The sequence below is a fragment of the Protobothrops mucrosquamatus genome, unplaced genomic scaffold (genome assembly GCF_001527695.2).
Source record: "Protobothrops mucrosquamatus isolate PMUCROS unplaced genomic scaffold, P.Mucros_1.0 scaffold_66, whole genome shotgun sequence".
In the NCBI taxonomy this organism is placed as follows: Eukaryota; Metazoa; Chordata; class Lepidosauria; order Squamata; family Viperidae; genus Protobothrops; species Protobothrops mucrosquamatus.
This window is the reverse complement of record NW_015386142.1, coordinates 329232-343519: the sequence shown is the minus strand read 5'-3', so window position 1 is coordinate 343519 and position 14288 is coordinate 329232. Positions and strand designations below refer to the sequence as shown.

The 14288-nt window shown below is 35.8% G+C and overlaps 1 protein-coding gene across 1 annotated transcript in view; it reads right to left on the bottom strand.

The window, feature by feature from the left end:
* Positions 1 to 1001: 1001 nt before the first annotated feature.
* EXPH5 (exophilin 5) overlaps positions 1002 to 14288 on the bottom strand; it is a 56343-nt gene continuing 43056 nt past the window's right edge. The window contains exons 4-6 of the mRNA XM_015813003.1: positions 13205 to 13262; positions 10574 to 10697; positions 1002 to 8129 (exon numbers count right to left, since the gene is read on the bottom strand). Of these exons, the coding sequence (XP_015668489.1) occupies positions 3358 to 8129; positions 10574 to 10697; positions 13205 to 13262 (4954 nt within the window). The 3' untranslated portion in view covers positions 1002 to 3357. The remainder of the gene's footprint in view (positions 8130 to 10573; positions 10698 to 13204; positions 13263 to 14288) is intronic.

The window sequence follows — 14288 nt, the reverse complement described above, 5'->3', positions numbered from 1 at the left end:
CAATCTATTAATTACACTGAAGTTATGATTTAGAATCTGAACAAGTTAAAATATGATAAAATGGATGTAGAACTTGAACAGAGATGAAAAGATGCAACAGTGTGAATTTCAGTTGAAGACCAATATATTTACTTTGATCACCATACTTAGAATTGGTATTATATGTTCTAATATTGGTATATTACTCCAGTCTTGATTGCTAAAATAAATGTTCTGAAAATGTAATGAGCAGGTCTTTTTTATACATGAAGGCAGCATTGTAAAGTCCAATACTGAAGAATAATTCATAGGAGAATGGGACACTTTTGAAGGTAATAATTGCATTACAAACAGATATTTTTATTCAATTTATCTAAACCATACATTTCTTCAAAAATCACTGAATTTTCTTTTATATGTCGATAGCTGCAACAATTTTATATGCTTTCTATAATTTCTTCTTTGAAATAATGGCTAAATTGTGGAGCAGGCTTCAATCACCGGAATATTTGTCTATTGGGGTCCTTGGTGCTCTCTCAACTTAATTGTTTTCTTGCAGACTTTTCATTACCCAAACTAGGTAACATCATCAGTGTTTTGCAAGAAAACAACCAAACTCAGAAAGCTCTAAGGACCCCTCATTTCAACCCTGAGCTACAAATATTCTCCTTTATTGAATTACATCTTAATTTGGTTTATAACTTTTGGTACTAATCTAATGTATTGTTTACTGTTTAGAGTTTTGTACTATATTATCCAAGTATATTCGATTTAAGTTTTATAGGGATAATTATTTGCACCTTTTTTACATGTATTATACTTTTCTTTCTTCATATTAGAAATATTACATAAAGCCAAGAGAAGATGACATCTTGTAATAACAAAATAATTGACTCTAAACACTTGAATCCATTTTTGATGTCACAACTGTAAACAGGCCGTTCGGGCATGTCTGCTCTGAAAATTAAACATTTATTAAACATTCAGAATTAAAGCAGAACACAAACAAGAAAACCACTTTGTGAGTCGGTCATAAATATAGTCCATTTATTTAAAATATTGGTAGTCAATATTAATAGCTTATTTCAAATGAAAAAAAGGTTTCCCTGGTTATATCTAAATATGCTTGCATTGTAATAGACTGGCAAGGAATTCTGGGAGTTGTAGTCCCAGCACATTTGAAGACACAAGGACTAGGGAAGGCTCACATAAAACATGGGTGGTCAACATAAGACAGAAGAACACCAAATTTCTGGGGACAAACTGCTAAACTATTTATAACTAAATGCCTAGTTTCAGACATCCAATATGCTGCCTGTTGCCTTGTTTTACAAACAAAATTCTATGAAACTGTAGAAGGGGCTTCCTATATAGTGCTCTTTAAATAGAGTGACATTTTTTTCATACTTTGGACTTGTCTACTGCCACTCACTCTGAAATAGCCTTTCTGGTAAGCAGTGGAGAGATGGTTTGGAAAATGCCACCCATCAAATCAGTCTTAAGGTCCAAAATTGTTTGAAAACCCCATGAAATTCATATATTTTTGAATTTGGGAGGTTTGGAATTATCTGGATCCTATTCTCCAAACAAGGGAGAAAACACACCAGTCCTGGAGTTAAGACATTTCATCTGCTCCTCAGTTCCAGCCCTGTAACACTGCTCTACCTGGACTTTGGAATGGGTGGTTCAGTTGCCATAGATTGACCTTCCCCGTTTGAACCTGATAACTCTGCAACGGGATTGTACCTGCCCGTGCGAGCAAATAACAAACAATTGTTTGCATTAATGAGATCAGGTTGCATTGAAGGAATTTTGCTCTTCAGTGGGATTACAGTTTTGTTTATACAGGTAGCATACTGTTAAAACGCCTGGATACATAGAACAGAAATTCACCAGAAGTTAATATGGCCTGAAAATTAATCTCAAAACAAACAACTTACGTATTTACAATGTACAAAGGAACGAAGTCATAAAGGCAAAGCACAAAAAGAAAATACTAAAGAAGAGTTTTGTATGTGTGTAAACATACGCCTGTGCATGACTTTTTGACTGCACTCTGAGCTTGTCACATACAAGTGTTTTCAATAAAAAAAGCTTCAATAAAGCTTTACAAGTTTCAAAGTCTTTTTCCAATGCAAAAAGCTGTACAGCTTCATTAGTCCATATGCGCAATTAATGCACAGATATTTTTTTTCAAAATAATTCACATTTAAGGAACATATTTTTACATGAACAGATAATTAATTAGAATCTTACTAGAATGGTTTCATTTACATGAACTAAAATATAAATATATACTGTAGAAGTACTTTCAAGTGTAACTGCCATACTAAACAAATATTTAAAAGTATACTGTACATTCTGTACATACACATACTTCTTTAACAAAGTATTAAGCATTTCAGAAGAACCAATTTTGTACATCATATTAATAGGCTAATTTTAAAAACTAAAGTGGAAATCAGTGAACATGTAGTATTTTAAAATTTCACTGTTATGAATAAGAGAGTCTCTTGCAATATCTTCAGCATGATTTGAAGCTTAAGGATAGTTACCTCATTGAAGTAGCTCCTTTCATTTGAATAGTTCTAATAAACACACACATTTTCCAATTCAAGGAATATATTCTCATACAGGATATTAAATATACACATATTTTGAATCTTCCCTTTTTTTCCCTAAAACGTAGAAGTTTTAGATTTGTTCAAACACAGAAAGGCTATGGATGTGTTGAATGCAAACATTCAATTGCTGATCAAAGCAGCTGTGTTATGATTATGTGCCAAAGTTAACTGGTACAAAGAGATCCTGCTCTGCAAAAGCAGGCAAACCTCATCTAAGAACCAGTAGGACAATTCCTTTATTCTTTCCAGTGCCATTAGAGATTCAAATGTAGGGTGATTTTTACCATTTAAAAACAAATTTTTAAGCCGATCACTGTAATGGCTAGGTTTACATAACTCTTAAGTTACAGCTTATCTCACCATGGTTTATTGAATAAACCACAATTGGTTGGATTTAAGCAACACGCAAAAAAGTACACCACAGTTTATAAGCCACAGTTACTGAGTTCATACGGTACCCTATCCTAAAACCAAACGTATTACCGTACATCTCCGCAGAGCTTCTATAACCTGAGCATTCCCTAGATATGCGGATCTTAATTCCAAGGATATTTGTTAGAATTCTGGCAGTCCACATATTTGAGAAAAGCCAGCATTGTGGAAGACTAGATTAGTGCAATATGTCCATTTAGTATCCGAGTTCAAATTAGCGCATTTATAGAAAGCTAGTCAAGTTTTCAGTCCCTACTCTTTTATAAGCTATCAACCAACAAGTCAGCAAGTAGGCAGTTGCTTTCTACATCTGCTGAGTTCCTCATAGTTCTGATTCTTTCTCATACTCATGCAGATAATATTCATCATCTGTGGTGGTGTCAGTGTCAGAATCTGAAGAATATGCAGAGGCTTCTTCATGGAAATCAAAAGGTTCATTTGGGAACTGTTCTTCTGTAGCACTTGATTTCAACAGCTCCAACCCATTTAAGGAGCACCCATCTTCCCTTTTAATGGACCTGAAGTTCTTTAAAAGACATGGATTCCACAACCGCCCTTCCGTGAGTGACCTCTTTATGTTATCTAAGAAAGCCTGCTGTTGTTCTTTTCCAAAAATACCAAATTCAATTGAGGGGTACATGATAGGTCGCGAACCAAAGTTCCTTTTATTCTCCTTGTATGTGTCCCAGTTCTCATTTTCATCACAGGACAACAGTTCAGAATAGGACTTAAATTTCCGATTATATCCAGACTGTATCAGATTGTTTTTAGGGGGCAAATAATCATGGAGTTTTTGTGTATAGGAACATTCAGAAAAATGTCGTTCACGCTGGGTTTTGCTGGGATTTAGAACTGGCTTGGCACAGGATTGGTTTACATTTTTAAAGATATCTGACTGCTCATTATCTTGATAATCATCACATTCTGCTTGAGAAGTCAATTTTTGCAGTGGAGAAATATTTGTTTTTGAATTGTTTTTAATGTATGCATGTTTATCAGACAAAAGTGGAAAAGATGAAAGCTCACCAACATTACAGTGACCTCTTTTTGGAGGGCAAGCATCCATTCCTGCGCATTTGGAGAAAATGGGATGGCTGTTATTTTCTAAAACTTTGCTACCTGTCTGTAAATTGTTGTTTAGCACAGGCATAATTGATTTTGAAAATAGGATGGTAGAATTTTGGATGGTCTTTATATTTTTATCACTTTGCCCAGAATGTTCTCTTTTTTGGTTGCACAAGTTTGTCAAAGGCCTCCTATCTTCATTAGTTTGCAATTTCTTAGTTTCAACTTTACTCAGCCTTGGAATATCAAATTCCCCAGGTAGAGGAACCTGATTCTGATTCTCATTCCCTATTTGCTGGGAATCATCGGGTGAAATCAACATGGGATGGCGGATGCTTTTCTCTAATGAAAGTGCATCATTTTGTGAAAATATGCAACTTACGTGTGGTTTGGGACTTGAGCTTTTCTTATTAGAAAACTTTCGACTTGTTCTGCACATGGCTGCTAGTTTGTTTTTAACTGAAGGCCTATTTTTCCTTTTTTCTATGTCATTAACTTTATTTTTAAGGCTATCCAGGGCAAGCTTACTTTCAGGTAGTAAGTGCTCAGGCAAGTCCTGTGTAGGACCTGATTGCTTACCTTTAGAGCTAAGGTTCTCATTGTCCACACAGACTCTTTCAGACCTCTGTAAATTTGTGCCAACTTTGCGGAGTGCAGGACTTTGAGGCATCTCCTGCTCTTCAGGCTTTGAACATTCTACCACATTCCCTTTTGGATGAATGACTGCATTAGCTGAAAAAGCAGCATCCCCTGGCACTGTTAAATTCTGGGAAGCTGAATGCATCTTGCTTGTTGAAATGGATGTTTCATTTCTGACACTTTCATTTCTCGGTGGAAACCGATGTCCCCTTTCAGAAATAATGCGACATATATAACGAGCCCTTTCTTTGATCTCTGCAGCATTTCTAATTTTTTCTTTAGTGACATTTACCCGGGTGCCGACTTCTGGGCATGCAGTGGGTTTTCCGTCCTGGATAATGTCAATTAAATTGGAAGGAGGAATGCTTGCTGATGCTTCAGCAGATGGCTGTCTATAGCCAGGACTCCCTTTATGACCATTTATTGGAGAAGAAACTGCAGAAATATCCCCCAAAGAGGTACTTTTGGAATTCAGTGAGTTAAGACGTAAGTTTTTATCAAGTTTTGAGGACTCTGTCCATGGAGAAGAGCGCCTGCCAACATGCAGGTTGGACAAAATATTGGTGTTAACTGTTTCAACCTCTTTTCTGCTGGGCTTGGGGCCACCTGGAGAACCATCCATAGGTGGCCTATTGGAAATTGCAAGTCCCAGCTCTTCTGCTCCTGATACAACTATTTCTTTTTTATTATTCATTGAACAATGTGCTGGAGAAACATCTGCTGTTTCCACAATGGGATTTGAAACTTGGAGAACTTTAATAGGATTGCCTATATTTTTTGAATCCTGTTGTATATCAGGAGCAGGCATTTTGTCAGGAGAAATAATTTTTTCTCCTTTTTCTAAGCTGGGTGGAAAAGCTACAGTTGTCATACCGACACGAACTTCATACTGCTTTTGAGGGGTCTGCGGTTTTTCTGGGGACGAGGATGAATCTGCCTTTTTGGTATCTACTGGGAAGACATTGCACAAAGCTTGTGAATGTTTCCGTGGTAAAGTATAATAAACCGAAATCAATTCATGGTATTTTACATTATCTTCATATATGCTTACGGTCAATTTGCTGGTGGTTTTATATTGCTTTAAAGGATTTTCTGCCTCTGTTTCCTCATTTTCAGAAGAAGAAAAAATTGCTTTCTCTGCACCAAGCATCTCATCTCTTTTTTTCCGTTTGCTGCCAATTATATTAGTACTCCCCGATGGGCAGTTAGGAGCTTGAATTAAATGCATGTGATACTTTTTAATTTGTTTATTTTTTTCTTCAGCCATTTCTTTGGACAATTTGTTTAAGGATGAGCAGGATGAGCTGAACAAAGAGCTTTTATCTCCCTTATTTGAATAAATATTCCCAAGTCTGTTTGGTACATGGGCTTCTAAGTTATCCTCCCCCATCCTCTTATTTCTGCAAGGGATCTTCCTTGTAGGGGGAGAGATGTGTTTTTTAGAGAGATCACTTCCATCAATACTAGCTGATTTTTGAAATAATGTCTTATGTGTTTTAGGAGATTTGAGAGGGCTGCTGCTCTGTGAGCCACTAACACTATTACTAGTTGAATATCTAACAAATCTATTTGGTTTATGGAGTGTTTCAGCATAAGAAACTGGGAAATCATTGTTTGGAAGTACTTTGGAGTCTTCAATGAAAACAGGGTTTAACATCTTGTCAGGGTTAAATGCTTTCAAAGTTTCCAACCTGTGCTCCTCTTGAGGGTTACTTTGAAGAATTGACAGCTTTGAAGGATTAGCAATAAGGTATGGGGGACATGCTTGCTTTACACCGTTGCTTTCAGTGCTGTTGTCTTCATTTCTTTGGCCATTTTTACTGTGAATATTTGATAAACAAATGTTTTCAATGCGCCCTAAGGGATTTGCCTTGGCTTGCCTTTTTGAATTTAATATAAAAGGTGGATGGAGGGATCTGCTCATAGGAGGTGCAGCTTGAGAAGAGACTGTAGGAGGAGACATCTGAGATTCTGTTGGATTGTTTGTTTTTATTCGTCCAAATGCTTGAATTAATATTGGCTTTTTTATGTCCATACTATCCACTTTATCTGACTGATCAGCACCAATCATCTCGTCCATGCCACTCATTTTTGAGCTCTTTTTGGTTTGAAAGGGTTTAACAAATGTCTTTGAAGGAACTTGACTATCCCCACTAAAATGACTTTGACTTGGCTCGGCACATTCAGTTTGGTTCTCCAAAGCAGCTGAGACATAAGTTGCACCTTTTTGCATGCCTCTTGAACCCTTTACAAGCAATTTGTTAATTGCTCTTCCTGGATGGTCCCTACTCTTTGTGTATTCTGAAACATGGTCATGCATATGTTCACTTTGCCATACGTCTCTTTTTTTTCCATAGTCACTTCGCCGCTCAATCAGCTGTTCAAAGTTTACATCAGGGACATGGTTAGCATCACTGAAATACTGATGATTATCACATCTAAAAGGATACTCCTCTGTTCTTCCAAAAGGAAAATTGTTTGGGGACCGATTCATTTTACCATGAAATGATGGGTATCTGTAACATGGCTTTGAAACATTTTTCAATGGATGTAACATAAAATTCTCCCGACTGTCGAAACACAGAGGGTCTATTCGTCTCTCAGTGAATAAAGGATGGCTCTTATTTGGTATTACTTGTCTATAATTCATTTTTGATCTATAAAATTTATACCTTGTATTTTCCTCTGGAGAACAAGGATGGGAGTCCTCGAATGCTGTGTTAAATTCTATTAATGACTGTGTTCTACGAAGTCTGTCTGGATGTAGTGAATGCCTAGAAGACTGTGGCATATTCCATATAATAGATGAAAGAGGAGTCCGTCTGGACTGATGCTGGAAATTAAATTTTGTGAAGTCCGTATTGCTTTCCGAATTGTGCTGTAAGCTACCAGGGGAAAACATGTCAGCAGACATCAAAGACGAGCGCCTTGTAAGGCAAGACAAAGAGTAACTTCTGCCCATTTTATTCTTGGACATGAAGTTCTTAGGACCAAATCCATTACTGTATGGTTCTGATGAAAATGCCAACCTATCTTCTGAAGAATGTCCAAGAGAACAAGCAGAATATCCTCTCTTTAAAAAAGAAGATCTTTCATCACACAAATCCCCATATGGGTATTTTTCTATGTGATGTTGCTTTGTATAGGTATCATAAAGCCTCCTTGGTGTGAAGAAAGTTTTGTATTTATTTCTGGCTCTTAATGTCCTTGTTCTATCTGGGGAAAACAAGTTCTGGTCATTTCTCTGTACTTCTCCAAGGAAATTTGGTTGCACAACAGTGGAATGATGATGGATTTTTGGTGCTGTAGAGCCATAGTTAGTCGGAGTCCTTGTATTCATAGTATCTTGAGATTGTTCTTGTGCCAGTTGGCTATCCAAACAGTCCAAAACTAGTGAACAGAGAAGGAAGGAAGGAATTAATTTTATTTTTCAATATTGACATAGATAAATCAACCTGCGGTTCTACACAAATAAAATCCCATATATATATTAATTAAAACACTAACATAACAACAGATATACTTAAAAGTTTTTGATACACAATGTCAGAGTCATTTATTAAACATGCAAATTTTTTTCTCTAAATTATTGTATGAGACATTTGTCATTTTTATTGAAATGCAATTTTCTTACAAGTTAAAACAGGTTAAAATCATAGAAAACATTACAAAATTAGTAAGTTAGATTGCATGAATGTTGTTCCACGTGTTACTGATTTTTCTCTAATCTGAATTCAAAGCTAATATGCTTGGCCCATTCTGTTGAAAGCAGATTGCAGAATTCATAACATCCATACAATACACTTGGATAAATGAATATACAATTACTTGCTGACTGTTCCTTTGAGTTAAATATTAAATCTAATTCCATTTCAAGAACATTTTCTAACTGCCAAGAATGTGGAGAGAATAATTTGCGGAGTATTTTCACCTTGGGGATACAAGGTGTAATTATAATTTTTTGTGCTGCATGTGTTAGCCTGCTTCTACCATTCCTTAGTTCATTTAGGGAAAACAAGAATAACCTTTTTCATATCAATTATTTAACCAAGGTACAAAAATAAACACCTTAAGGGAGCAAAGTTTAACTCTCCTACAATGACTTGCTGTGGCCTCTGAAGCACCATCTAATCACACCACTGAAATTCAGCAACAACCTGACAATATTGTTGGTGAAATTTTATGTGCTTTTCAGTGCAAATTAAAGATCAAGCCAGGCATCATTTTTCCATGAATGGGATTTTAAATGTTTATTTTACCCCTTATCTTCAACCTCAAAATGGAAAAGAATGGGCTTATTCTGTGTCCTCTGATGAGGTCATCTTATCCCTAGCCATAATGTCTATGGCAGTGTTTCTCCACTTAGGCACCTTAAGATATGTAGGCTTCACCCTCTAGAATTCCTCAGCTAGCCTTGGGGGCTTGAAGTCCGCATATCGTAAAGTTGTTGAGGTTGAGAAACACTGCTGTATGGGCTCAAAATCTGAAAACATCAGCACCCAAGTGGACAGTAATTTTTTTTTGTCTCTGCTCTGTGAGGAAAAATAGGAATATTTGAATATTTTAATTTGGAGAAAAAGATTAAGGAGAAACATCAGAAAGTTTAAGAGAGTCCTGGAATTTCTGGAGAGACTGTTATGGTTGCCCCCACATCATCTGAACTTCTCCACTTGCTTTTAGAGAGTGTGTTTCCTTCTTTACCTTGGTGGGTAGTGAGGATTACAAAAGTGCTGCAGAGAATGTACTACAGAAACTACACACAACGTTAAATAACAGGTAGATGAAGCTTTGAGGAAGCAGAGCCAGTTATCCCACTGGGATGGCAAGGAAAAAGATGAACTACATTTCAAGGGCTATCTTTTATCCTCCACTGATTCAACCTTATAATTCAGCGTAGTCTTTTCAAACAACACTAATAGAACTACTGTATGTTGGTTGATGGTGGGTTGTTTGGTAGCCTTCCTGGACAATGAGACCCAATTAATGTCGCCATGCAGCAACAGTAGTGCCAATGTAGCTAACCAAAGGACATACTCAATTTTTTTTATGAGTGTCAGTTCTTGTCTGAGTAGATTGCGTTAATGCCTGAAGGTAAGCAGGATAGCTATAGATAAATTGGAAGGTAATAATCCCACTAATTCATTTATTACTCCACTCAGAGGATCTAAGTGAAACTACAGGGCAGTCTGCCCCAGGCTATTGTCCTATAGAGACATTTACTTCAACTCCCAGAATTCTTGGAAAGCATTGCCAGTAGACTGACTGGAAGCTGAAGTTTAGCACATTCGGAAAGCACCAGCTTAGGCCACAGTGGCATTACAGGTGGTCCTTATTTAACAATCACTTATTCAGCGATTGTTCTAAATAATGGTGCTGAACAAAGGGCAATTACAACTAGTCCTCACACTTAAGAGTCATAGTATCCCGGCAGTCATATGATCACAATCCAAGCACTCAACACCAGCGCACAATTATGTCACATTATCCCGCAGCCATGTGATCACCATTTGCAACCTTCTTTGCAAGCTTCCTACAAATGAATGGGAAGCCAGCAGGAGGTCACAATTGTATAATAAGCATTATAACTATCACGTGATACCCTCGTTTAATGACCCACGCTTAACAATGGCAACTAGAAGTGACAGATTTTCTGTTGCCAAATGCTATATTCACGTGACATTGCACTTTTTGACCAAGTCACTTAGTAGTAGACATCCCAGTCCCAATTACTATAGTTAATTGAGGACTACCTGTATATAAGAATGTTTTATACAGTTTTGCCACTTTCATACCCCGAATTTGCAGGTCAATGCACAGCAGGGATATGAATTTACCTTTTAAAAGCTCATTTTCCAGCTCCTCATTCCATGTTGACGTGCTGTCCATCACATGAGTGATGTTTGCATCAAGGCATTTATTTGTAGGTTCAGAGGGCAAAGAGGAGTTGCATATCTGGGTCTATGAAGAGAACAGATGAAGAAAATATATTTTTTTTTCAACCAAGCAAAGCCATTAAATACCTATCTCTTATTACAATTATGTTTTATGGTAATATTAATAGTACCCTGGCTAGAGATAGCATTTCAATACTTGCACATTATTTTATTTTTCACATAAACTGCTTTAGTACACCTTAATTTAGCTCTAAACTCTTCAATTAAAGCAAATGATGCAAAAATTGACTACATCTGCAACAAATACGGAGTAGAAATTCATAATTATGGTTTCTCATAATTGCTGAAAAGCAATTTTCTGAATGAATAGGCATGCTCTTCTTGAATGGGAAAAAATCTTCTTGGATTTATCACAATTATTAAAATTAAATTAAAATATACAAATATCAATAATTTTTCTAAATAAATTATTTCCCTATTTCTAGTACATAATTGAAAAAAAAATACCAATTCAGGTATATTGTAACACTGGGTCCAAGAACCAACAATATTTTGTTAACTGATTATAATCAAACATCGTCATGGAATCTTGCTATATAGAACTTTGATCTTGTGGTTAAAGCACCATGATAGAAAGCAGGAGTCTGTGAGTTCAAATCCATAAAAGCCAGCTGGATAACTTGGGCCAGTCACTCTGTCATAGCACAACTCACTTTACAGGGTTGTTGTTATGGGGAAAATAGGAGGAAGGTATGTTGGATATGTTGAGTAGTTTGTAAAAATAATATAGGCAGGATACAAATAAATAAACAAGCAAGCAAGAAGCAAATAAATAAATAAGTATTGTATTCTTTAGTCTGATCAGGCTTAAAATTTACAAGTTCCTTCAAATAGATGGGTGGCTACGATATATGAGTTTATTTTGATTGCTATTTCTTAGTATATGATTGTATCTTGATAAGATTATTATGGATGTGATGATTAGAATATCTTAATACTTGTATACCTAGACAACGCACTGTTCAATATAGAAATTGATTTTTTTAAATAATAATAATAATAAATATATTTTAAAAAAAGGCTAGAGATATTTTTTAAAAATTTAGTCATTGTATCACGAATATTATGTTGGTGCCATAAGAAAACTCTTCTACATCCTCTTTCTGCTGACATCACAACTTTTGGAATAGAGTCTGAAGATCTTAAGTTCGTGCATGAGCTAATATTCACTACAGTATGTTAGTTCTAAACTTTAACCCTGTATTACATATTAAAAAGGGACTGGGAAATTGGATACAGAACTTATATTTTATTTTTTTTAATTTTCTTTAAATGGTATCAATGAGAGTGCAATTCCTACAGGTAGTTCTTGATTTAGAACTCTAAGTGGAACCAGAATTTCCATTGCTAAGCAAGGTGGTTGTTAAATGAATCACGCCCTATTTTATGACCTTTATTTTGCCTTGGTAAAGCGAATCACTGCAGTTGCTAAGTGAATCTCGTGATCATTAAACAAATTCAGCTTCCCCCATTGACTTTTCTTGTTGGAAGCCATCTGGGAAGGTTGCAAATGGTGATCACATGACCCCAGGATGATGCAACCATTGTAAACACATGTTGCTTGCCAAGCACCCGAATTTTGATCACATGACTATGGGAATGCTGTAATGGTCCTAAGTGCAAGGATTGCTGTCAATCATTTTTTTCAGTGCTGTTGTAACTTCAAATGGTCACTAAATGAATGCTTGTCAGGTGAAGACTACCTGTAACTAGATTACTCAGCTGGGTTTCATAAAGGACAGGCACTGAACAATCAGTTTTTTTATTTCATTTATTAGGAGCAATTCTGGTGTAGTGATTGATCGAATAGGATAAAGAATTCTGATCTTCACATAGCCATGAACTCAGTGGGAATATTTAAACCCACAGAAAATATTTAAGTTTTCATCTAACTTACCACATGAAAAAGGATGAGGCAGACCACATTTATTCCACCCTTACCCCACAGAAGATACAAATGTAATAATAAAGTGTCTGCGCTCTGTACATTCAGAAACCAATAAGAACAATAATATGGCTCATACCCTTCCCACCAGGCATCAGAACCACCCATATTGTTACTTCCCAACTCAACTTCATCTTAGCTTAATGCTTGGGAGAAGAGCCAGGTCTTCATGGCCTTCTGGAAAGCTAAAAGCATAGGTGGATGGGGAGCTGAATCTCAGATGGGACCTGTTTAAAAGATTTGGGGTGGCTATGAAGAAGGCGTGCATCTGAGATCATACCAGATGGCAACGTTTGAGGAAAGGGACCTGGAGTATGCCCACTCTATGTGACCTAGTAGAATGGGCCAATACGAGGACTCCTTCCTGCTGATTTGGTCTCTTTCTTATCCTTTAAAAAAGTTTCAATAGGTTAGGGTCAAATTGGCAATGCTTCCCAATGTACTGTATTAAATGTGCAGTATTATCATGTCTTGATCATCACTAAGATTTGAAAAACAAGGAAGCAAATATTAAATGAATAATATTGCTTCTAGTACTTGGATCATAAAACTACTAAATGACTGACCGTTGCCATTTCTTCTGCTTTGAAAGATGTGTGGGCATCTGAAGTCATGTGGTCATATCTGTAAAAAAGAATTTGAAGTGTTAATTTATCACTGCATGCATCAAGTCATGGCAATCAGAATCAGAATTGAAAACTTATCTAATTACCTGAATATCAAGACACTTCACATTAAACCAGCCTGATAAGAAAGTAAGATTCCATTGCAATCCTCAGCTTATCTTTTTGGAATTAATACACAATGGGATATTAAAACAAGCATTCATAAAATTGAAATTCACATGAATTAAGAGTTTATTTTTATTTTTCTTACTGGATTCATAGAAAACACCATTATGATTTATTAAATAGCAATGCTTTATTAATTGAATACTATTAGTTTAATTCATGCATGTAAGCCATAATACAATTTGATTTTGTTTAGCATTGTAGTCTATACATCTTGGCTATCATTGTAGCGATGTAAAGCTTCCTGCCATGATATCAGTATTTACAGAAGTTACAGTTTTATTACATCTGTTTAATGATTCTGACATTTCTTAAGTACAGGGGAATTTCAGGATATTTGCCAATGCCAACAAAATCTCAACAACACTATTATGTTATAGTGTTATAGTGTATTGTTATAGTATTATAATAATTCATATTATATTAGGAATTCACATTCACATTCTCTTCATTATGTCTTTATTCTAAAATGGAATAGGTTACCATGATGGTGATACTGCAACAGTTTTTAACATATTAAAAAGCAAACTATAATGCATTTATGCTGATTTGGAATAAAATAAATTATTACTACAATCTGGACTAGAATAATCCTGGTATAACCATAATCTAAATTTTTGAAGAATATATATTATTCATATTTTTATTTTTTTTTTATTTATTTAGGATTTATATGCCGCCCTTCTCCCCATGGGACTCAGGGCGGCTCACAGCATATTAAAACATCATACAAAAAAATTTCCCCTACTAAAAACCAATTAAAACCCAAATATTGGTAGCTGTGGCTCTTTAAAATCGTTAAAAATTGTCCCTATTTAAAACTCACCCTAGGTCAGGCCCGCTTGTTGAAAAAGCCATG